The sequence below is a fragment of the Sycon ciliatum genome, chromosome 1, assembly GCF_964019385.1.
Source record: "Sycon ciliatum chromosome 1, ocSycCili1.1, whole genome shotgun sequence".
Classification (NCBI taxonomy): domain Eukaryota; kingdom Metazoa; phylum Porifera; class Calcarea; order Leucosolenida; family Sycettidae; genus Sycon; species Sycon ciliatum.
The window spans coordinates 64,612,709-64,637,395 of record NC_088643.1 but is presented as its reverse complement, the minus strand read 5'-3'; the positions used below and the strand labels follow the sequence as shown (position 1 = coordinate 64,637,395).

At 46.5% G+C, this 24,687-nt stretch overlaps 1 protein-coding gene across 1 annotated transcript in view; it reads right to left on the bottom strand.

Annotated features, from left to right (window-relative positions):
• Positions 1-21,682, bottom strand: part of LOC135806435 (fibropellin-1-like) — a 41,092-nt gene extending 19,410 nt beyond the window's left edge. Inside the window, exons 1-11 of the mRNA XM_065320618.1 lie at positions 21,551-21,682; positions 11,867-11,971; positions 11,357-11,430; positions 9,099-9,198; positions 8,116-8,192; positions 6,801-6,909; positions 6,186-6,311; positions 5,678-5,757; positions 3,469-3,583; positions 2,698-2,811; positions 175-257 (exon numbers count right to left, since the gene is read on the bottom strand). Of these exons, the coding sequence (XP_065176690.1) occupies positions 175-257; positions 2,698-2,811; positions 3,469-3,583; positions 5,678-5,757; positions 6,186-6,311; positions 6,801-6,909; positions 8,116-8,192; positions 9,099-9,198; positions 11,357-11,430; positions 11,867-11,951 (963 nt within the window). The 5' untranslated portion in view covers positions 11,952-11,971; positions 21,551-21,682. The remainder of the gene's footprint in view (positions 1-174; positions 258-2,697; positions 2,812-3,468; positions 3,584-5,677; positions 5,758-6,185; positions 6,312-6,800; positions 6,910-8,115; positions 8,193-9,098; positions 9,199-11,356; positions 11,431-11,866; positions 11,972-21,550) is intronic.
• Between the last annotated feature and the right edge of the window lie 3,005 nt (positions 21,683-24,687).

The window sequence follows — 24,687 nt, the reverse complement described above, 5'->3', positions numbered from 1 at the left end:
AAGATGTTGTCAGTCCTTGGGACCAGAAAAAAAGTGTTGTCTTATCCAAGGGTTCGTCTTGTGCTACTTTTAGTCTGTACATTGTTTATTACTCAGAAATGGATGTCAGCGATCTTGGAGACATAATCATTATTTGCTGATATAGCTACCGGTAATAAGGTTTGGCCATCTCACCTGTGTTTCCAGCAAAAATGGCGGGATGCCGAGGTTCGTGACACCTCCATTGTTGATTTCAGGGGGATCAGCACATTCGAGAACTGAGTGATCAAGCAAAGTAAACATCATAATATAGCGCACAGCAATGAGGACAATATTACCAAGAAACACACATTAAATATTTTTTAATGCCACTAATCTATTTTCATCTCTGCCATCTCTCCTAGACTGCATGCCCATCAGAACAGCTGCACTCCTTCCCATCACAATCTCTGCAGACCAGAGAGAACAATGCCCCAGTCTTCGTGAAACTCTATTAGCCAGAGATATGGCATTTTTATAGTGAAGAAAAAGCAAAACTCAGATTTTTGCAGCTAGGAAACTGCTGAGACTGTGAATAGTGTGATGGTACAGTGTCATAGGCAGCAGCAGATTTCAACTGGTCCGGCCAGCTGCAACATCACACATGACTAACTACTACATTTAGTATGAACAGGTTTTTCATTTGACCCGACGAGACCACACGACGCTTGCAGACCACAGCACGAACAGTTCACCAGCCACACTCCACGAAAGCAAGTAGTATTACTCCTGACAAGTCTTGTTTCGTTCGTTGTTTCGTTTCGTGTGGTCTGCAAGCGTCGTGTGGTCGCGTCGGGTCAAACGAAAAACCTATTACTACTATTTGACGGACCTATTGAAGATGGCAACAAAGAATTACATTTTAGTATGGGTGAATTTTGGTAGAGTATTATTTGGACTTGTTCAAAGTGGCGATACTACAACTACACATGTACATGTTATTCTAAGCTTTGGGTATTGTTGCTGGTGTCAGTGGTGTGCAGTGAAGTTCCATGAAAGAAGATTATGGCGTGATGGGTAACGTTATGTGGAATGATCCTGAAGTACTGTTGTGGATATTAAAATCCGTTGACAAGTCAAGCAGCCATGGGGTGCTGACCTTGCAGCCGTGAGCACTGCTGGTCTATTTCTACAGTGTGTACGTAAAGTGCATTGCACTGAGCTAAAAAGCAGTAAAGGCACCGGCCACGGTCATGCAATCGGATTTGAATGTCCACGACAGTACATGCAAATGGTTTGAATCAGAGACGAAATTGAGGCTTAAAACTTTCCATATTGAGATAGCTGAGATATTCACGTTTGCAAATAATTTCTGTGTCAGGAACCAGGATTGTGTGCTAGAACTCTACCATGGCCCCATTGCAACTAGTGCCACGTACATGCACATGATTTGAGCACGCTTAGACACACAGACACCAATCATCTAAGGGCATATACTGACAATACAGTACATGTGTGAATGCATAAAACATGCACCCAGGCTGTGACACGTTAGCGGAGCTTCGAGATATCGATTTCCGACACGGACTTTGTGTTCAGTGGAATATGGAGCTGCTGGATCTGCTCAGTCGCTCCCGGCTGTGAGAGAGTTTCTGTGTGCGGTGCAAGTGGCTGCAATGCGTGATGCGTGCAATGCAATCTATTCATCTTGTACTTTGTTGTGTTGTACAAGCCCACTTGTCCGATGCTACACCATATCAAGTATAGCCACCCTTGCCCATTGCTGGACTATGGGTTAGTCGTCACATAGTTCAAGTTCAGGGTGAAAGCAATTCAGTGTTCACACCACTGTAAGTTGCCGTGCCTGGACAAAGCTATGAAGTAATGGCACCCACATGCGTGCACGTGCACACAAATGCACATACAACAAGTATATACACACGTATAAACATGAATGTACACCCATGCCTATAATGTACATGCACATACACATATTCGCACACGTGCGCGCATGCACACACACACACACGCACGCACACACCATGTACGATGTATACGCCAGTCGCGAGAGAAGCACGCAAATCTGCGAATGCACTGGATGTGCACCCATAGATTTTCTCTTTATAGCAACGATAGCGGATCTGATTCTGATTGAAACAGATCAAGACAAGCGCCAGATAACTGTATAATCCACACAACTGGCGAAGCCATGTGAATCGACCCCCCCCCCCCCCATGCACACCAGGTCTACACCACACGGAGTACATCGGAATAGGACGGCCGAAGACAGTTACCTATGCACACCCTACACTTGCTTAGGTAAACAGTATAGACATAACGCTGCTTTGATAAAAGCAGACATTAGATGCACTGGTACCTTGAAGTGAAATTGGAGTTATTTTACCAACCAGCCTCGGCTACTGGGTACAGTACTGGGAACCCAGGGCCAACGAGCGTACCAACAATCTCAGCCATGAAAGCTATATACCGGTAGCAACGACACACTGGATTGTGGAGCCGAAACTAGTCCAACTTCCAAAATGTTTTGGCAGGAGGGTAGCCTTCCGACAGGTTGGCAAACACACACACACACACACACACACACACACACACACACACACACACACACACACACACACACACACACACACACACACACACATAAACGCATGCAAACCCCCTCCCCCCCCCCCCCCCCTCCCCCCCCCCCCACACACACGGTACACACAGCGACCTTACCGATCTCGCAGTGAGTACCTTCGTAGCTAAACGGACAGGTGCAGTTGTGTGCATTGAGAAAGTCGTGGCACGTTCCTCCATGGAGACAAGGATGGAGAGCACACTCATCAATCTCTGTCACGGAACAGGAATACAACAGCACACCGGTAATCAAATGCACCCATGGCCAATGTGTGCTGGCTTCAATGCGGACCACACGGCAGAAAAGGCTAGTACAGTGATGCACTCGACACAATGCAAGTACCCACAGACCAGTTTACAATCTTTGTATAGTTGGTGTGTAGGCACTAAAGTACAATTTGTACAATTGTGCACATTATAGCCCGGCTACAATTGAATTAAGATAGCTATGATCCTGCCTGCAACCCCGCCAAAAACCCTGGATATAATCCTGGCTATAACCCTGGCTACTCCGATAAACCCTGTTGACAACCCTGGCTACAACCCTGGTTATAACCCTGGCTATAACTCCGCCTATAATCCCAGTTATAACCCTAGCTATAGCCCTACCTACGAGTACAACCCTGCCTAGAACCCTGCCTAAATCCTGGCTATAATCCTGGCCATATCCGATAATCCCTGCCTGCAACCCTGCCTAGACCCCTCGATCTAACCCTGGCTATAACCCTGCCTATAACCCTGGCTACAACCCTGGCTGCAACCCTGGCTAAATGCCTACATTGTGTTTTCTGAACAAAGAAGCAAGATTGAATGATGAACACAAAACCAGTGCTACCAGTGCTGGTGCATGCACCAGATAGACCGTCATACCTCGGCAGGAGGGAAGCGGTCGAGACCAGGATGTTTCACCGTTCTCCAGAAGCAAACAGGTAATGGTGTTGTCTATCTGTTCCAGCTCATAGCCAGCGACACACTCATAGCTCGCCTGTACAAGTACAATACACACATGCCAAATCACATTGCACCAGCCACACACTCATAGCTCCCCTGCAGCGCCCCTGCAGCTCCCCTGTGCAAGTACGGCGCAAACATGCCAAATCACATTGCACCAGCCACACACTCATAGCTCCCCTGCAGCTCGCCTGTGCAAGTACGGCGCAAACATGCCAAATCACATTGCAATTTCTGTAGAGATCTTCCGGGTGAAGGTGGATAATGGAGAAGGAATAACGTGTGTGTCAGCCATAGACTTACCTGTGCATCACTGATTCAGAATGATTTACTCAAGTAGAATAATTACTTGAAGCACCACAGTACATGTATGTTTAGAATCAGTGGCAGTGATTTCGGCAATATTAGAACAAGTGCGTGTTGCTCCCTACCTGAAAGCGAGCTTACACACCTCCTGCTGACTTGGCCTGCCACGTAACTGACTCGCGGCCACCATTCACAGAGCGCACAAGAAATCAAATGGAAATTTTCACTCCGCAAACCAGGTAGAAAGCACCACTCCCTCTCCAATACACATTGTTGTGAGAGTTCACTCCTCATCTCATGGCTGAGCTTAACCTCATCTCATGGCTGAGCTTAAACGTAGGCTAATCAGGAGTTGTGCAACAGGACCACTGCAATGTTATTATAGAATGCCAAGAGCCCAAACATCGCTAGAGATAACAGCTTGTAGTGAGGCTCAGGCCCTCTTTCCAGCGCGACAAATACTTTGCCAACTCCATACAGGAGCTTGAGCCGGGGTCCCCTATGGAGGTGCTAAACAAGCGCTGAGGACTGTTGATGTGTGAGTTGCCTTGTAAATACTAGCACAAAGCTTCTCTGCTATCACAGAAGTCGCTTATCCGTCTCCCCAGCGCGGGCTTGTAATTAGATGTGAAGTAGGCTTCTCCCCCTGGCCCCCGCCACACAACAACGCAAACTCTTGATTGTATCTTCAATACTTATAATATTATTATACCAAGAAATGACGAGGGCGCAGGAAGAGAGAGACAAACTTGGTGAAGGGACAAAAAGGACAACGGGAAGACTCCCGGGAAAAGACTCGGAGGATCAACAAAGAACAAGCAGTAATAAACCGAGGACAAATCGTGACGACCAATCAGGGACTAATACGTACAGAACACATGACCAAGACCAAGAGTCAAGACAACCAGACCACGGACGAATCACACACGACTCTCATTCCCAGACCAAACTAGCACTGCGCATGTACAGCATTCACTTGACAGTTACTCTCACACAGACGGAAGCACATCCTCACACTCTGACAACGCGTACTCTTGCATGCACCACATACCATAAACGTCACACATCACACCATACTCGCGCGTACACCTAGACCATATATGACATCAGACACTGGACTCCACAAGACAAGAACCAAATACAACGACATGCGTAAATCATAGTCGTAATACAAATTCGTAACAGATGGTTAGGAGGCAACAATCGTTGTGAACGGCCAACAATCATCAGTGCTTGTTCAGCACCTCTATGGGCGACACTGACTCACACTGGTGTGAGGAGTTCCGGCAAGGCAAGGAGCGTGTCGTACTAGAAATGGAGCCTCATTGTACATTGGCATGCCTAGTGGTGTTTGGGCTGCTGGAACTGAGTTCTAATATTGTAGTGCTCCTGCAGTACATACTTCAGTAGCCTATTCGAGCTCAACAGATGAGGGGGAGAGATCCTCCAAACATTGGTTACTGAGCAAGGAGTGTTGCTTTCTTGCAGGCTTGCAGAGTGGAAAGTTCAATGCACTTCTCGTGTGCTCTGGATGTCAGTTGTGAGCCCGTCAAGTGAAAGGGAAAGACGGTAGGAAAAGCGCAAGCTGTCCCAAAGGGAGCAACACAAATATACAGTACCTTTTGCCAAATCTATCCATAAAATCCCTGCTTTCAGTGCGCTGGTGAACCACCTAAACCTGAGTTTTCGGTGTAGAATTCTCGATTCATTCCATGAACTCCAAATCATCAGGTGTTTTACATGCAAAATCCAGCAAAATCCAGCAATTCAGGTGAAATCAACTATGAAGATATACCCGCTGGAAAGGCAGCTCAGACCTTACTTTGCCACCAACTACGATGAGTAGCGGGTTGAAGATAGTCCTTGCATTTTCCACTGGCGGGGGTCTTGAGCATATACGTGCTGAAGAGATTGAAAAATACCGTGATGGGCACATAATGGTGTGTAGATGTACATGTTATCAGTGAGGCAGCATGATTTTGAACAAGGAGACTGTTTGTGTGTGTGTGTGGGGGGGGGGGGGGGGAGGTGCACGTGCACGTGTCTGTGCATGTGTGTGGCCCAGTCTGGTGGGTATGCGAGAGTCGGGTGGGAGGGGGATGGACCTGTCCTGTACGTTTATAAAATTTACGCTTTGGAACGTAATAAGTAATAGTTAATGTAATATCTCGCCACGGGTAGCCTGGTTAGTTTTGTTGACTCGTTTGTATAGGGAATGATGAGGGGCTAACAAGAGGGGCCAACAGGAATACTGTACAATGGAATGTAGAAAATCACTGCAATGTGAAGTAATTGTGTATCCCATCAAATTGCACACATGGAAGTCTTACGAATTTCACAGTTCTGTCCGGTCCATTCACCCGGGCATTCGCAAGTGTAGGTGCTGATCAAATCGGTGCATGTTCCTCCATTGCGACACGGAGATGCCGAGGGAGAACTTAGGCACTCATTAATATCTGCCAGCACACAGTGTGGAATGACAACCATGGACCAGCGTCAGGTATTTCTTATGTTGCATTGCATGGCGACAAAATGTCCATTTACAGGATTGCATTTTTGTAAAGTGCGGCTACGAAACCTGCCGTGTTTGTGGAAGAGAGGAGGCTCGAAGGAGCTTACTACTGTCATCCATTGCAGACGTTGCTGCTGCTGAACCCATACAGACCTCCTCCATGTCTTTTTTTAATAGTTTTCTTCTATGAAACACTCCGGCAGTCAATCAGATGACTGTGGGGTTGAAGGCAAGGATGGCTGGATGCAAGAGGAGCACTTGCTGTAATTTCCTATGCTGAAATAGAAACTACCAAATAGAGATGCATTAATTGTGAAAGGACACATCTGGGATGCAGGATGCTAGTAGCATGCACGTGGAATGCATCATCGTAAGTTTACTACAGCTCAAATTAACCCTCAGCTACGCTAGGCCAGGCTATGCTTAATCTTACTCTCGCATATTGGAGGGTTTGGCCAAAAGGTCTCCCGTCCACGCAGCTGACAGAAAATATCAGGTCCGCCGGTCCCGATCTCGAATCCCGAATCACATTCATATGTCGCCTGTCAGAACAGTCACGGCAAGATGGAGTACACGCGACTTCGACAATGTCCCATTTCAGTGCGAGCCTTTCAGCGCCAGCACTTCAGTACAAGGTTCTCTGTGTCATGCACCCCACGGTGTGTGAATTCATTTCAGCGTCATGCACCCTATATTATAGTGCATGATTCATCGCTGTGCAGAGCGGTAGAACACCAGGCACATCACTGTACAGGCATGTGCCTACACCCAGGTAGTTAGCCGTGACAAGCCATCTCAATGCAGCAAAGTACCACCCCGCCTCTTGAAACATTGTGAACATTAGCACCAGGTCCACCAGGTGTTGTGCATCACTGATTTGCCTGTACCCGTCTTCATCACCATCTGGGCGCCTTGGATGTTGTGTTCTCGTAATTCTTATTGGCAGAATGCCAGTGATGTGCCACGTTTTGCATGTACTTGTATGAGGATTGTGAGGTGGAAAATGGACATGAGAATGGCGAGGGGACTGGTTTCGGTCCAAGTGACTAGAATAAATTATAGCTTGATGGAGATATTAGCAATACACAGTGTTCAATATTGCCAGCTATCCTCTGCTGAGCTATCGCTCCCCTTTAGCTTACGACGTTTTCAGAAACTTAGATGACCTGAAAGAGGGTCACTATATCGACTTTTTGATGATGCGCCATGGAAGTGCACGCTCTGGTCCAGGACATCAATCGTGGGTAGCTGCTGATAATGTAGGCGTAGAAAGCTGATTGTCGCGCTGAGAAGAATGGTGCCAAGTAGTTAACAAATGCACTTAGCTGCCGCGTGATGGGGATAAGTTAAAAGATGCACTAGGATGAATGGCGCCGTTGCGTGCTGCGCTTATTTGTGTCGCACTGAAATGCTCATGACAGAATGCTCACCTGGAAATACTGCCCAGGGACTAAAATGGGGCTAAATCGCTCCAGGGACGAATAATATTCACGAAAAATCAAGCGATTATTTAAATTGGGAACAGCCATGTTCTACTGGCGTGACCTGAGCAAGCTCAAACGCAGCTCGAAACAGCAGCCTGCTGATTGCTGTCATGAAGATACATGTACATAGCAAATATTTTGTGTTCCGGTATTGAGTACACACTGTCATTTACAACTTCTACAATAACTTGATGTGTACTATCAAGGTTTGAGAAGTAATTATCAGTAGAAAATTGTGGCACATGTTTCCAAACAGAATCTTACCCTGTCACCAACAACTGGCCTTTCGGCTACGATAACAATTCCATCGGGAATCATCACTGGTTGTGGGCATTGAAAAGCTGAAAAGAAAACACAAACGGTACAAACGGAAAGTGTAGTCATGCTCAATGCACATGCATGCGGCTTACACAACCATGCTCATGCCGCCGCCCTCTTCCCGCACCCCTCCCGCACCCCATCTGTCAAATCATGACTTGCTCATTTGCCTACTCGCCGACTCTATCCATGTGCAGGTGTTACCCCTATCCATATCGCTTCCTCTCTTTTTCTTCTCTTCTTTACTAATGATTGTGTCATTGGCATACCCGAGCGCTCGGTGCAACTGTTAGGGCTTGAAAGTGCGACGCCACAGCCAGTCCAGAGTCACGACAACGCCGACTTTCGGATCCACTTGAATCCAGTTTTTGCATGGATGCCTACACGTTTGGGTGGTGTTCCGGCTTCACAGCAGGGTGACACATGGGTGGTGTTCCTTCACAGCAGGGTGACACATCCACTGGTACTGACTACACCGGGCCCCCACCCTCCCCTCCCGTCAGGGACCCACTCCTGGTACAGAACAAATTCTTCAACTTTGTGTGGCACGAGGGACATGACCACTACATACTGCACTTCACTGTGGGCAGAGTCGATCAAAGTTTACCCAGAAGTCATCAATTGATATGATAGTGACTTCTGAAGTCATCATTTTCAAGCTCTATACGAAGTTCTGTTCTACATCCATGCGGATAATGCTGGTGTACAAATCCGTTTTCATCTCCGTCAAACTAATGGATACAAGACTTGAAAAGGGAGATATGCAAATGTTGAAGCTCGATATTGAGACACTACGATAAGCAGAATTTGTGTCTCTCCAATAGGTGTGCAGTGTGAATAACACCAACAGTACTTGAAGTACACCCATACCCCCCCCCCCCACACACACCCCACACACTGTAGTCGCAATACATTGTCTTCAACCTTACGTCTACACTCTGGTATCGGCTGTGACCAGGTGCCGTCAAGCTGACACTGCGCTGTGTTATCGCCAATCATGTCGTAGTTCGCGTTACACACCCATTCCACCTAGACCAGTGGCAGCATTACAGGGAAACAGAGGGCATAGTTCACGTTACATACCCATTCCACCTAGACCGACAGCCTTCACACAGGGAAACAGAGGGCATCCTGAAGTGTGCGGCAAACCGGGTTGATCATTTCCCCTCATGCTACTTCGAAAAATCTGCAGTGTACTATCGTGTGAAACCAGGCCAGGGTCAGGCCCCTGTAAATGATGTTGCTTTAATTGCTATGACGGTTTAAAAAAACCCTCGGGCAGGACAGTACCATGTGCTCCAGCCCACTGCATACCACAATCATTAAAGCTCGAGAAATTGCTTTCCACTCCATGAGGAATACAGGCAACGCCCAGTGACCGTATACCTACTTTGCTATGAAAACATGTGATGCAACTACGGTAAAAACTGTCGAAGCGACCGCTCTGATAAGGCGACCACCTATCCCAGAGGACCACCTATCCCAGAGGACCACCTATCCCAGAGGACCACCTATCCCAGAGGACCACCTATCCCAGAGGACCACCTATCCCAGAGGACCACCTATCCCAGAGGACCACCTATCCCAGAGGACCACCTATCCCAGAGGACCACCTATCCCAGAGGACCACCTATCCCAGAGGACCACCTATCCCAGAGGACCACCTATCCCAGAGGACCACCTATCCCAGAGGACCACCTATCCCAGAGGACCACTACAACCAGGACCAACTACATGTAGTACTGTAGTATCTTTTCCAGTTCCACTAATGTGAACCTGGATAAGTGCGCCACCTGTACACGGCGAGCACATATTGAAGGTCCCTTGGGCGGTTGCCTCCGACAGATTCCACTGTATTGTTTTCCATGTCACATGTACGCGTAACATGTACAATTATTTTGTCAGGACACCAAACTGACCTGTAGTGGCTTCAGTGGGAATATGCATCCCATTAAGAAAAGGAAAGGTACTTCACACCCTCTTTTTTTTAAGCAATAAAAGAACAAATTCATCCGTCATGACCGCACAACAAAGAAGTCATGAAGGTTTCCAAAATCAATTTTCAAGTCACATTCATCAGTTCTTTTTCTTGCAATTTTTAAACTGCTGTCTCCATGACGATTATTTACATACTTCATACACAAGATACTTTGTCAGCTGTGTGCTGGCCTGATGAGGCCAGCACACAGCTGAAATCCTACCACCACCACCACTACCTCAAAGACTCCGAGGCTGCAACTTGAAACATGCCTTCTCTCGGAATTTCCGCCTTTTACTTGTTCGACTGATACTAGACCAGAGGCGAAACGTTTGAAGACAAAGTCTATTTCAGTTACAGTGTTGTTGTTGTTGTTGTTGTTGTCGTCGTCGTCGCCGTCGTTGTTGTTGTTGTTGTTGTTGTGGTGTTGTTGTTTTTGTTGTTGTTGTTGTTGTTGTTGTTGTTGTTGTTGTTGTTGTTGTTGTTGTTGTTGTTGCTGCTGCTGCTGCTGCTACTGTTGTTGTTGTTGTTGTTGTTGTTGTTGTTGTTGTTGTTGTTGTTGTTGTTGTTGTTGTTGTTGTTGTTGTTGTTGTTGTTGTTGTTTTTGTCACTGTTGCCTGTTTGTTGCCTGTCTGTTGCTGATGCTGGCACTGGTGTTCTTGTTTGTTTGTTTGTTTCTTTTATTTGCATTTGTTTAGAGCACAGGCAATTCTGCTTTCTCACCAGACGAAAAACCTCCAGTTCCTGCTAAGAACGAATATAATATTATGAGAGAAGGAAATATCATAACATGATAATGCCAAAGCACAAAGTATGTTTATAATTCGTTGTGTTTGTTGTTTTTGGTGGTGGTGGTGGTGGCAGTGGCAGCAGTGTTGGTGTCACTACCCGAGCGGTCTTAGCCTTTTGAAGGATTACAAAATTCTCAGCCTACTCAATCTTTGGAAATTCCGAACCCATAATTGAGGCAATGACAAAACGAGTACAGTCAACATCGTGCATAACGACCTCGGGTACAACAACAACTTTCGAATTTGACTGCACAATCTTCAGACCTGGTGACTATTTTGAGAGCATGCTTTCAACCTCACCAATAACGACACTTACATCATGCACCATCGAGAGTGGTTAATAGCAGTGTTGACTGTGTATGCATGTGAAACTTTGAATTCACATGGAAATAATGTCCTTTCCGCAGGTATAACTCACCAGATCTCCCGGATTGCTCACTGCACCCAACAGTGTTATACCATTCTCCAGTTGCAGGGTGTCAGGACAGAAGACTGGTCATGTGAGCATCAGGGTCGGCAACACAGCAAACAAACAAACAAAATTAATGATGATGCAGCGAAGGGTGCTCCTGTGTTGATGCCCTTCTTAATGCAACCTACATCTGCAGTGCAATGTGTGTGGCGTATCTCCATTGGCATCGTGAATTACAGTGCACACACCCGCACTCTGTCTGTGGCTACGCACGATTTTTCCAATATTCCAAATTTTGCTTAACTCGGCGAGTGAAAAGATACCCTATACGTCTAGGGTTAGCAAAGCTACAGTTTTGGGTGTATGATCACTCACTTCATGACCCCATCCCCACACACAAATATATAATTAAATGAAACTCACCCTAAAACACACATTACCAGTATATGTACAACCACCCAAATCATTGGTTCAAACAAAAAGTTCACAAGGCTTTCAGGAATGCCTTAACCTGACCTGGTAGTGTTGGCTGTTCTTGGCTCTGGACGAGTGCTATTACGGAGAGGAGCCATGACAGTGTTTGGCAGTTCACGGCCTGCATTGTGGCAAATCGTCAGCAATCTGTACGCGATTTTTCAAAGCACACGTTTTTCAAAGCACACGTGCATACGCATAAAACCGCACATGTGTAAATGCGCACACACAGATAGACACAAACATGCATGTGCACACACAACAGAATATTTACAAAAATAGTTTAAAATACAGAACAGTACATGTACAGACTACATTCAACTTATCTACGCATTCATCACTGTCCGCTGTTGTTGGGTGTAAGCAATATTCGCCCCATGGTATTCGGTAAAATATGTTGAAAACAAATTCGTGCTTAGCTTTGCGTTCATTTCCATCCTCATCATTTCTGATTGTTTTGGCTTATTTCATGAAGGTGTGCATTGTGTAATCATTACGCAATGATGCCGAATTCAAGCGGAGCATCTGTGCACGTGCACACATGCAACCGTAACTAAAACTGTGAAATGCCTGGGCAATTCCTCCATATACTGGAAGAGTAGACGGTTTCAAATAGGAAATAGGTTGCAAACCGGAACGGTCTCAATATTCACTTTCTCTCTTGGTATTTTGATAAGAAAACGTATGTCACAGTGAGACTACGATGTGTTTTACTCAGCGCCAAAATCCCATGGCTCTGCGATGACCAGAAGCGCCATACCAAGCATTTGAGTTTTTGACGTGTTGCTTCCCACTGCGACTTGAGTTTTATGTCTTTCGAAAAATCAACTTCTTGTCGCCGGTAAACAGCGGCTCGCCTCTCGCCAATAAAGCACCATAATACCCCCATGAAAACTAATGGAAGCACACACAAGGCTTATTGGTGCTCTGTACTGGCCGTGGTGGAGCCATAGCAATTACCGAATTTCAGAACCCGGAGTGAACTTGACGTGCACTCCAAAACCTTTCCAGTTTGGAGCCACCTCTGTAAACACCAAAAATTGAGGGCAACTTGGAGGCAACGGGCCAACACAAAGGAGTGGCTCAGATCGATCGACTCTGGCCTCAAAGCAAACTTCAACATGCCAGCTTCCTTCCACAAACATGTGTCGAGTGAACAATCCACGCTGATGATCGGTTTGGGTCTTCACAATTTAGCTGTCAAACCGTTCCGGTATCGAACCGGCGCCTCTACATGTGATCATTGTAAAAACCAAACAAAAACAAACAAAACATAAATGTACGGAAAGCTAGTTAAACGTTCACAGGACTGGCAGTAGCCCAACAGCATATACGCATTAATGGCAGCCAAGAATCCTTTAGAAAAATCCCAGCCACCCTATTTGACCTGCCTGATAACTCCAGAAATCACTACTTAGTCACCTGAAGACAAAACAACAATATTGAGTTTGAAATACAACGGTACCAGTAAAATGCTAGGATGTGTTGTTGTGCAAAATGCTTCAAAATACCAGAAATTTCAAATTAGGTTCTAATGATGAAGTGGTCTTTCTATCCGTCCCATATTTCCGGACTGACAATGGTCTGGTGGGATTAAAGAGCTTTGCACTTTCAGGACAAAGTCAATAGGGCTTTCCAATCAGGGCATGAGCTACATGTCCATGAATGTGTACATGTACATGATTGTAGTCATGTACATGTACACCCATAATAATGGAATGTGTCTTTATCCTCATTCCGTCAAAGCCCAAACTCAGTGCCCCTCTTGGTTTTTCTGTAAGCCACATAAGTGTATTCATCTGGTACAAAGTCCTGCAAATCCCTCATGAAAGAGATTGATCAGGGGCGTTGCACACGGTACGGTCACTACGGCATTGACCGTACCACTTTTTGCCGCAGATACCCCGTGAATCAACAAAATACACTGATCTGGGATCTAAAATTCCAAAATTCCCGGCTCAGCCACCACTCCCCCACGAGTACATTGTACTTCAGATGCCTGACCGTACCACACTAAAATACCTTCCGACGCCCCTGTTCATGGCCATTACATCTGGTACAAAGTCCTGAAATCCCTCGTGAAAGAGATTGATGGCCATGACATGCACTTCAAAGTAAGTTCAAGTACATCATGTACACCTACATGTAGATCTTGATCTACACCCAGCACTCTGCCGTCCGATCAGACCTGACCCTGGCTTGGGCCTGGTGACCTGTACTGAGTGTACGCGTCTGAGCTTCTGCCTACACACACTCAAGAGTCACAGGTTTTCGACAGCCTTTGCCTCACTAGCGGGAAGCTGAGTAACACCACCGAAACATTGTACTAACCTCAGTTCTGCAAAGATCAACCGCCCCTTTTCATTTATACCAGGAGATACCATTTTGGGCTGCTCATCACGCGATGCCGGACTCCGGTTCTTGTCAGAAAGAACCATTTTTTATCATGCTCCGACCCGAGCAGATACCCACCACCCGCTTATCATTACTGGGAACCGACTAAGCTCAGCTCTACTGACAATTTATTGGAAATATTCACTTCAGCTCTAGTGTTTGAACCTCTCACGTAGATAGATACAGTTGCTCGCTATAGTTCTGCGCGACATGTCGGCAGCGCTCTACTTCGAAAGAAAGAAGTCAAAACCAGGGAGTCGTAAAACTAAAAGCGTTTTACGACCCCTACTAGTACTAGTAGATCTACTACCCTACAAATGTCAATGATACATGTACATGATTGTATTCAAAACTGAACTTCAAAAGCGCTATGACTTGGGGCGCGTTCGAATTGTCACTCTTTGACTTTTCGAGGAGTTTCGTTTTCTGAAGAGGTGGCCTTATTGGCCTCTTCAGAAAAACGAAACTCCTCGAAACTCCACAACCTCATCCGATGGGAGAGGTGGATTAGGGCGCGTTCGAATTGCTACTCTTTGACTTTTCGAGGAAATTCGTTTTTCTGAAGAGGTGGCGGCCGCTTCAGAAAAACGAAGCTCCTCGAAACTCCACAACCTCACCCGATGGGAGCAGGTGGATTAGTTCCGAAGAGTTTGGAATAGCTACGTCACCTAGATCTAGTACGTGGAGATGGTCGATCTAATCGGAGGTCATCATCGCCATAACAATTCCACGAAAAACTCTAAAAATGAAGGAAACCGGTAGTAATGGGACATTTTTAAAAATTTGTTTGAACAGTTGATGTTGATGAAGAGAATTCGAACGCGGCCTTAGTTTCGAAGAGTTTGGACGTCGAGATGGTCGATATGATCTGACGTCACTATTGCCATGACAATTCCACTGAAAAACTCTAAAAAATAGTAAAATGATAGAAACCGTCCGGACACTTCAACTAATCTCTTTAAAGGGGAAGTATACCCTAAAATCAAATTTTCACCAGTTGTAGTCTTCTGGGTGCTGAGTCGAATGGTCTTGGTCCGAGGAAGCTGCGACGCTCCCTTCCTACTTGAATCCCAATCGAACTCGCGCACTTCCACCGAAACTGGGTGACTGCGCCCTACTAGATGGGGATTTGTATGCAAAATGTCACTAAAAGCGCCATTTCGTTCTTATAAAAGCACGGATGACCGCGATTGGCCCATATGTTGTAGTCTTTTGGACGCTGAGTCGACTGGTTTTGGTCCGAAAAGGCTGCGATGCAGCGTTCCTCCTTTATTCCCAATCGAACATGGTTGAACAAGCGGTCACGTGCTCCTGGGTGCCCAAATCACCTGGTCACCGCGCCAGCAGGCGACAACTTTCACACCAAGGTTCAACTCGAGTTCAACTCGAGTGACAGGACTGCACCCAAAAAAGGTCAAACAGTTTAGTAAGTTGTACCCTGCAGGCACGGTGACCAGGTGACTGGTGTACGCAGGAGCACGTGACCGCTTGTTCAACCATGTTCGATTGGGAATAAAGGAGGAACGCTGCATCGCAGCCTTTTCGGACCAAAACCAGTCGACTCAGCGTCCAAAAGACTACAACATATGGGCCAATCGCGGTCATCCGTGCTTTTATAAGAACGAAATGGCGCTTTTAGTGACATTTTGCATACAAATCCCCATCTAGTAGGGCGCAGTCACCCAGTTTCGGTGGAAGTGCGCGAGTTCGATTGGGATTCAAGTAGGAAGGGAGCGTCGCAGCTTCCTCGGACCACGACAATTCGACTCAGCACCCAGAAGACTACAACTGGTGAAAATTTGATTTTAGGGTATACTTCCCCTTTAAAAAAAAGTTTCGAATAGTTGATGAAGACAATTCAAACGCCCCCTTGGTACATCACTACATGTCTGGCATACTCGATCACTAACAGGAAAGCTCGGCGGCGGTAGCTTTGGTGACATGGAGTGGTCGTCCTTCGCAGAAGAGCTTTTTTCTACTGCATGTAGACTGTAGTACAGACTTTCAAGTGCCAGTCTGTTCTAACGCCATAACGGCCCGGAAATGCGGCAGAGGGCTGTACTGTACTGTACTGTGCTGTGGTCCAGTGTGGGAAAGAAGATTGTTTGCACACGAAGATGTGTGTATTCAGCACACTTTGAAGATGTGTGTATTCAGCACACTTTGAAGATGTGTGTATTCAGCACATGTTGAAGATGTGTGTATTCAGCACACTTTGATAGGCCTCGACGGATTATGCTAGCATAATTTTTCGCATAATTCCTACCAAAATCGAATAATCGCATAGTTCGAGGCAAATTCACCCACTCTCGTAATATTGGCCGGTGTTTCCGCCGAGTCTTGAGATGTTGCAATAAATAATAATAAATTGCATACGAATCGCATAAATTGGAATAATCCGCCTGTTCGCATCAAATTCCATACAGTTGCACATGTCCTACAAGTACAAGTAGATGCACCAGGAAGTCGTAGGTTTACGACTCCCTTGATAACATGTCCAGTCCACTACAATCAGTGACGGTCGTAGCTAGGTCGGACGGTGCGTTGACCCCGTTGAACTTTTGCTACTCAGTACAACGCCCTCTACAAAAACAGCTCTTGCGCTAGTCGTCATGCATGTTTTTTTGCGAAACCAAGTTGGCTAGTGCTGTGGTGTTTCGTCGCAAATGTGCAGCATAATGCGGCATAATTTGATAACTTTTAGCATAAAAATAGCATAATTCGGCAATTTTTTCAGCATTGCGAAAAGCATAATTTCACGAAAATATTAGCATAATCCGTCAAGGCCTACACTTTGAAGATGTGTGTATTCAGCACACTTTGAAGATGTGTGTATTCAGCACACTTTGAAGATGTGTGTTTTCAGCACACTTTGAAGATACAAATACAAGGAATGTTACATTGTTAGCGCAAGATCGAGAATGACACTCTAAGATCCTATAATTGTTGCAATAATGGACCCTCGTTCTTCCATGTCTAGCCATTGGCGGACTATACTCGGCCAATCGTCAAATTTTGCTTTTGATTACAAATATGCTGAATTATGCTGAATTATGCTCGGTTCCACTATGTATTCACGCTGTACATGTACATGTACATAGAGGATTGAGAAACCACGCATACACACACGGCCATGCCCTAAGCATAATTTTTGTCAAACCGAAAGATTATGCCGACCTTACACGTTGGAATCCGTATATTATGCCGGAGCATAACTTTTTGACGAAATCCCAAGATTATGCCAAATATTATGCCGGCATAATCCGCCAAGGGCTATGACAAGGAGTCGTAACTGGGGTATTTAAAAAACATCTGCAGGATTTCTGACAAAGCTGTATTTTTTTTGTCTAAACCGAAAGATTATGCCGACCTTACACGTTGGAATCCGTATTATTATGCCGGAGCATAATTTTTTGACGAAATCCCAAGATTGTGCCAAATATTATGCCGGCATAATCCGCCAAGGGCTATCCATGTCATGATGGTCGTCGGACTCCTGTTCCGTGGATCCGAATCACAGTTATCTACGTTGCAACAAGTCTTTACTGCAGTAGGCCTACCTTTACACTTCCTTTATGTACATAGTGTTATACTCAAAACATCACATTTGTCTCGTTTGCAGGCTGCCCCTGTGCCAAGCTACACCTTTCAAGTTCCTTTTGGGTCGCAGCCAAGATAATACTTGAAGCACTAGATCCATTCAAAAAAATATTTTAGTTTACTTGGCATATTCGAACGGGATGACAAGATAAGACAACGAGAAATGGAAACCATGCGCTAAAATAGAATCGTTACTGGTACTACACCATTACATTGGTGGCAGCGGTGGGATTCGAACCCACGCCTCCGGGGACTCCGGAGGCGTGGGTTCGAATCCCACCGCTGCCACCACAATGTAATGGTTAGCCGAGTGGTAGGCGCGGTGAAATCAACAATAATTACTTTTATTCTACTTTCAGGTACACACCTGAGATATTCGTGAAAGAAGAAGCGGCAAAATAACTGACTTTCTCTCCGGTGCTCACCTAGAGGCTGAATCCTTATTCTTCGAGTTAGCTTTCATTGCTATCCAATCTAATCTAATCTTCTCTTCATCAAAACAGAAATGCTCAGCCGCTTATATGCAGCAGACGCCGCACGCTTACATACGGAGATACACTAAATATACGTCAGGCAAAGCTCCGTATTAGTTCCGTACTGCTTCCGTATTGGTCGGGCAGGGATACTACACCCTCCCTTCCTACAGATAATCACGCCCTCGTGATTTTCAAAAAAATTAGTGAAGAGTTACGAACACAGCGTCAACCGGAAGATGGCAAATTATATCGGAAATGATAACGTTTAGAGTAGACAGAAGAAATGAACTGATAACAAATCATAAAATAGAAGTAAAAAGCACACCAGGTTCACACGATCTCACGGGGTCAAAAGGGAAAGAACTGTCCTCCAAATAGGACCTGAAACCACAGCACTCTTGCTGCACGCTGGCACAACCCGCCAGGAACATCGCAGTTCAAAAACCGAACTGAATACACTATAACTATAAGGGGCGTTGTCACACACATTGTCCCACGTTAGCTGGGTAAGCCGTGGCTCACCATGATCAGACGCCTACCAAACTAAACTGGATTCACACACTCGCATAAAGGAAGACTGAAGAGAACAGGGAGACTGAAGGAAGACAGGAAAGAAAATGCCATACCTGGAATCAGCGTTAGTAACCACGGCGGCGGCTGGAGCTACGGCGGAGAGCGAGCAAGGTTTTATCTTCATCTTCGTTGAGCCGGTCACTCAGAGCGGCTAGCTCGGCGTCAGACAAATAACCTGATTGACCTCCCTCCTGGTCTTGAATCGTGGTCTTCACATTGTCGATAGCATCGCTTTGCGCGACGTAAAGAGTGATGGTCTAGCCAGGAAGAGTGTTGACGAAAATCTGCATCCCATCACGGAGACGAAGTACCAAGTGAAGAGTGGGCTCCTGCTTCCGACTGCGTGCCGGCGAAAATCAAACGCTGGTGGTCTTAGGGAATACCCTCCTTGTCTTGGGCAGCAGCCTGCCTGTTGTCGTCCTCATCAGCTTCGCCATCACCACCGGTAGTATTCATGAAGGTAGCAGGTCGCTTAGAATCGCCATGGTAGTCTGGGGTCGAATCACGTTGTTCTAAAACACACCGCTGCCACCAATGTAATGGTTAGCCGAGTGGTAGGCGCGGTGAAATCAACAATAATTACTTTTATTCTACTTTCAGGTACACACCTGAGATATAATCGTTCGTGAAAGAAGAAGCGGCAAAATAACTGACTTTCTCTCCGGTGCTCACCTAGAGGCTGAATCCTTATTCTTCGAGTTAGCTTTCATTGCTATCCAATCTAATCTAATCTTCTCTTCATCAAAACAGAAATGCTCAGCCGCTTATATGCAGCAGACGCCGCACGCTTACATACGGAGATACACTAAATATACGTCAGGCAAAGCTCCGTATTAGTTCCGTACTGCTTCCGTATTGGTCGGGCAGGGATACTACACAAGTAGACACACCAGGAAGGCGTAGGTTTACTACTCCCTTGATAACATGTCCAGTCCACTACAATCAGTGACCAGGGTGACGGTCATAGCTAGGTCGGACGGTGCGTTGACCCCGTTGAACTTTTGCTACTACAGTACAACGCCCTCTACAAAAAAATTCACCTTTTATTTTGCACAGAACCATCATTATTATACATTAGCAGCATATGTGAGCATAATGCCGCATAATATGATAACTTTTCGCATAATAATAGCATAATTCTGCAATTTTTTCAGCAATGCGAAAAGCATAATTTCACGACAATATTAGCATAATCTGTCAAGGCCTACCCTGCAACCACATTTGCCCTTACTAGTCCTTAGCGGATAAATGCCTGCGGAAGTATTGGCAGGCTGATTTGGTACTTTCCTGGTACTTTGAAGTACGTTTCATGCATGTGTGCTATTTTGGATAAAGAAATGGAGCAGCATTCGAGTAATCGTCCGCCATACGGTTTTGTGTGTTTCTGCCAATTTCTCTTTTCCAGAATTATCCACCAAGGGCTAGCCCCTACTCCCCTTTGTCTTGTTGTCCCATGGTTTTTAGCTCTTTGAATCGTCCCGTCTCTGTGTATTCTTGTTGTCCCACGAGGCTAATGTTATTTGCAGGGGCTCTTTTGCTGTTGCTTCACTTTTGTACCCGAAGAGTTTGCTCAGGTTGCCATGAACTAGCCCTGGGCGGACCGGCAAAAAATTGGGGGAATGTGGTACTCTTTCTGGTATGTTTCATTCAGGTTTGGTATATGGATAAAGAAATGGAGCAGAAGTCAAGGAAGCGCCTGCCATAAGGTGTGTATGCCACAGTGTGGTTTTGCCAGTTTCACTGCTTTTCGAGCAGAATCTGCCAATTAAATTTATTGTCGAGCTTTATCCGCGAAGGGGCACCACGGTCCAGAGTGCCTGGAACCGTGCCGTAACATTGGTGCGGTTGTCCCAGCGTGAGTATTCGACAAGACGCTCGGGAGGCAACCGCGTTGTGAACGCCAACGGTGCTCAGTGCTTGGTCTGCATCGCCATGGATGACCCGGACTCGTCTCACCCTGCTAACACTGCCGTCTGGAGTTTACGAGGTGTTGGGCGTGCCGGAAACTGATCTTCATTGTATTTTGGTTTCCCTGGCGATGTTTTTGGCTCAGAGAACACTACATAAAGCACTGCTTTCGGGGCATAAATTTCATTAGCCTAATTGAGCTCAACTAATGAGGGATGAATTCACCGAAACATGGTGCATTGAGCAGGGAGTGGTGCTTTCTTGCAGGTTTTCTGAGTGGCAAATTCTCGTCTTCTCTGCCTGGATGGCAGTCGTGAGTCCGTCAAAATGTGAACTAAAAGTCGGCAGGAAATGCACGGGTTCACACGTTGGTAGCAACACACAATTCCTGTATTTCGTTCGAACCACCTGAAAAAGTAACATGCCTTATCATTCACCTCTGCTGGGCTTCCTACAAGATGCATTGTATTCAATGATCTTACACAAGCAGATTAGTAGCAAACAATACAGAGAAGAATGGTATAACTGGTTAACCAGGCTGAGTATCTGTCCATACATCCTAACAACACTCTCCAACCGGTCTTCGGGCTACACAGATCACTGAAAAAGAATAATACGATCCGAATGTTCGGACAAGGCCCATCCTGAGGATGTAGCGTAGAGACCGCTTGGAGAGTGTTGTGAAGATGTAAGTTTAAAAATAATGGATTGCTACAGTGGAGTCTGCGTCTATTGAGGATCTGATCGGGGGAGATGATGGCTAAAGTGTGCTTACCGGCAATAATGAATGGCCGAGTTGTGAAGCTGGACACCTAGCTTAGAGCAATACAACGGTAGACAACCAAGCCTGGATCGGTGGATTGACGCCTCTGGTCTGGAGAGAACGCAAAGCTTGCACACTGACCAAGTGTTCACCAAGGAGAACTGGAACCCATACGGGAGTACTTCTCGTACTTATGCTACTGGTGGACGTCAAGGATTTCTCATCGCTGTATCGGAGTGACGAACAACCGGTTGGCCTATACCGATGCCTTCACGCACATGCTGGTGAGCTTGCGTGCTCACACATACATGTACATACATACACACAGACACACACATACTAGTACACAGACACGTAGACACACGCACACATACGCGCGCGCACCTACTGGTGGTCATTAGCCCCATCCCTCACACAAACAAGTCAACAAAGAGGCATCTTTGGATTGAGGAGTGCTGGTTTCGAAACAACTGGTTTGAAGCTCAAAGTAGAGCTGGTGTTAGCTCAGAGCAGAGCTGCTGTTAGCTCAAAGTAGAGCTGCTGTTAGCTCAAAGTAGAGCTGCGGTTAGCTCAAAGTAGAGCTGCTGTTAGCTCAAAGTAGAGCTGCGGTTAGCTCAAAGTAGAGCTGCTGATAGCTCAAAGTAGAGCTGCGGTTAGCTCAAAGTAGAGCTGCTGTTAGCTCAAGGTAGAGCTGCTGTTAGCTCAAAGTAGAGCTGCTGTTAGCTCAAAGTAGAGCTGCGGTTAGCTCAAAGTAGAGCTGCGGTTAGCTCAAAGTAGAGCTGCTGTTAGCTCAAAGTAGAGCTGCTGTTAGCTCAAAGTAGAGCTGCTGTTAGCTCAAAGTAGAGCTGCTGTTAGCTCAAAGTAGAGCTGCTGTTAGCTCAAAGTAGAGCTGCTGTTAGCTCAACGTAGAGCTGCAATGCTAAATGGGTGTAATATAGCGCAAGGCAGAGCCGCAGCAAATAGCTAGATAACACCAGTTGTGAGAGTGGACCCGATTAGTGGGTACGATAATTATGATGGTGTGAATAAGTTGGATAGGGAGGGATGGTGGGAAAAGAAACACTGCTGAAGCACGATCCGTTGTCTGGAAGAGCACAACAGGGCAAGCAAGATTTGTTTTTCTTTTCCGCAAAATGGGCTGGTGCCATTTGTGATTACGCAGCAAAACAAAGCGCATGACGTCAGTCTTGAATGCAGTACAAAGAAGTGCAGTGTGTGCGCTAGTTCGGATTGTTGCTAACAAGCACTAGCACAGCTAGTACACCATTAGCCCCATCCCTCACACAAACAAGTCAACAAAGAGGCATCTTTGGATTGAGGAGTGCTGGTTTCGAAACAACTGGTTTGAAGCTCAAAGTAGAGCTGGTGTTAGCTCAGAGCAGAGCTGCTGTTAGCTCAAAGTAGAGCTGCTGTTAGCTCAAAGTAGAGCTGCGGTTAGCTCAAAGTAGAGCTGCTGTTAGCTCAAAGTAGAGCTGCGGTTAGCTCAAAGTAGAGCTGCTGATAGCTCAAAGTAGAGCTGCTGTTAGCTCAAAGTAGAGCTGCTGTTAGCTCAAGGTAGAGCTGCTGTTAGCTCAAAGTAGAGCTGCTGTTAGCTCAAAGTAGAGCTGCGGTTAGCTCAAAGTAGAGCTGCGGTTAGCTCAAAGTAGAGCTGCTGTTAGCTCAAAGTAGAGCTGCGGTTAGCTCAAAGTAGAGCTGCTGTTAGCTCAAAGTAGAGCTGCTGTTAGCTCAAAGTAGAGCTGCTGTTAGCTCAAAGTAGAGCTGCTGTTAGCTCAACGTAGAGCTGCAATGCTAAATGGATGTAATATAGCGCAAGGCAGAGCCGCAGCAAATAGCTAGATAACACCAGTTGTGAGAGTGGACCCATGAAACCAGCACTCCGTTAGCTAAGCACTATTGACGCACAGCAAGGGTCAATTTATGTCAGCACAGGCAAGCATTGCGCAGCTAGAGTTCAGTAGCTCATTACTCACCCGAGTTGGGGATCATGGCATCCATGGCACGGCAGCAAGCCGGGACGATAGCTGGCGCTTAGCGCTTGTTGTAGTCCGGATGTAGCATAGACACGCATCGCTCTTTCCACTGACCTGCCACTCGGAAGAAGGAGTCGGGGCACTAGCCATAGCAGCGGTGGTGGCTGCACCAATGTAGACCGAATGCCCGGAGTAGTTCGACTGGGATGGTACACCGGCCGCAGCGACAAGGGACCATACTGTTACTGTGAATGACTGCCTGGTCAGCTGCTGTCTGTTCGAGAGTACGAACAAGAGTTGCTCTGGTCCCTCGCGACGAGTGACAAATGGGTAGCTAACAATGGCACGGACCGGGCAGTACGGCGATACAGACGGGCCAATGTCACTAGTAACGCCTTTACCGAATGGGTCCGTCTTGGATGAAAGCAGGAAGAGTTGCAAGCGTCCGTCACCAGGGGAGCTAGTACAGCCCCGTGTGATGCCATTAGTGAATTCAGCACACCGAAGAAATCCAAAGAAGCAGCATGGCGGCTTGGTAGAGCAGCTTGTCATGGCCATTCAGGGTACTACTTTTCCGGCGTGCATCCGTCAGGTGTCGTAGGATTGGCATAGTTATAGGAAGGCGAGGGGTGAGTACAGCCGTACCATGGCATCGCTGGATGCCCTTCAACACCCTCTCCAGAAGCCACGCATCTACTAAGGGGCCGGCAAACCCATTCTCAAGGTGGGCTTTATGCACCGCACTCGCATACACAGATACAGTTCAGGGCACGCTGATCATAGTTCACGCATGAATGTGTGTCCAGGAACGATGACTCGGGCAGCAAAAGTGAGCTTCCCCAGGAGGGACTCGAGTTGACGCTGGCCGATGCTGCGCTCGCTGATAGTAGCCATGAGTGGCGCACGGATCTCGGACAGCTTGTCCTCTGGTAGCCGCAGTCTAGGAAAATACCAAGGTCAATGATGGTGATGGCCCTCGAGCTGGGATGGAGCAAAGAGGAGTGCCGAGATACGTGAATGCCCGGAGGGGGGGGTGGTGAGTTGCTGGTTGGCTGCAGCCAAACCAGTGGAGATATCGAGAAAGTCATCGAGGTAATGAAGCCGGTGATCTATAGCAAACTCGTGCTGCATGATCCAGTTGACTGCTGTGGCTACTGAGTCAAAGACGGCTGGGCTGGA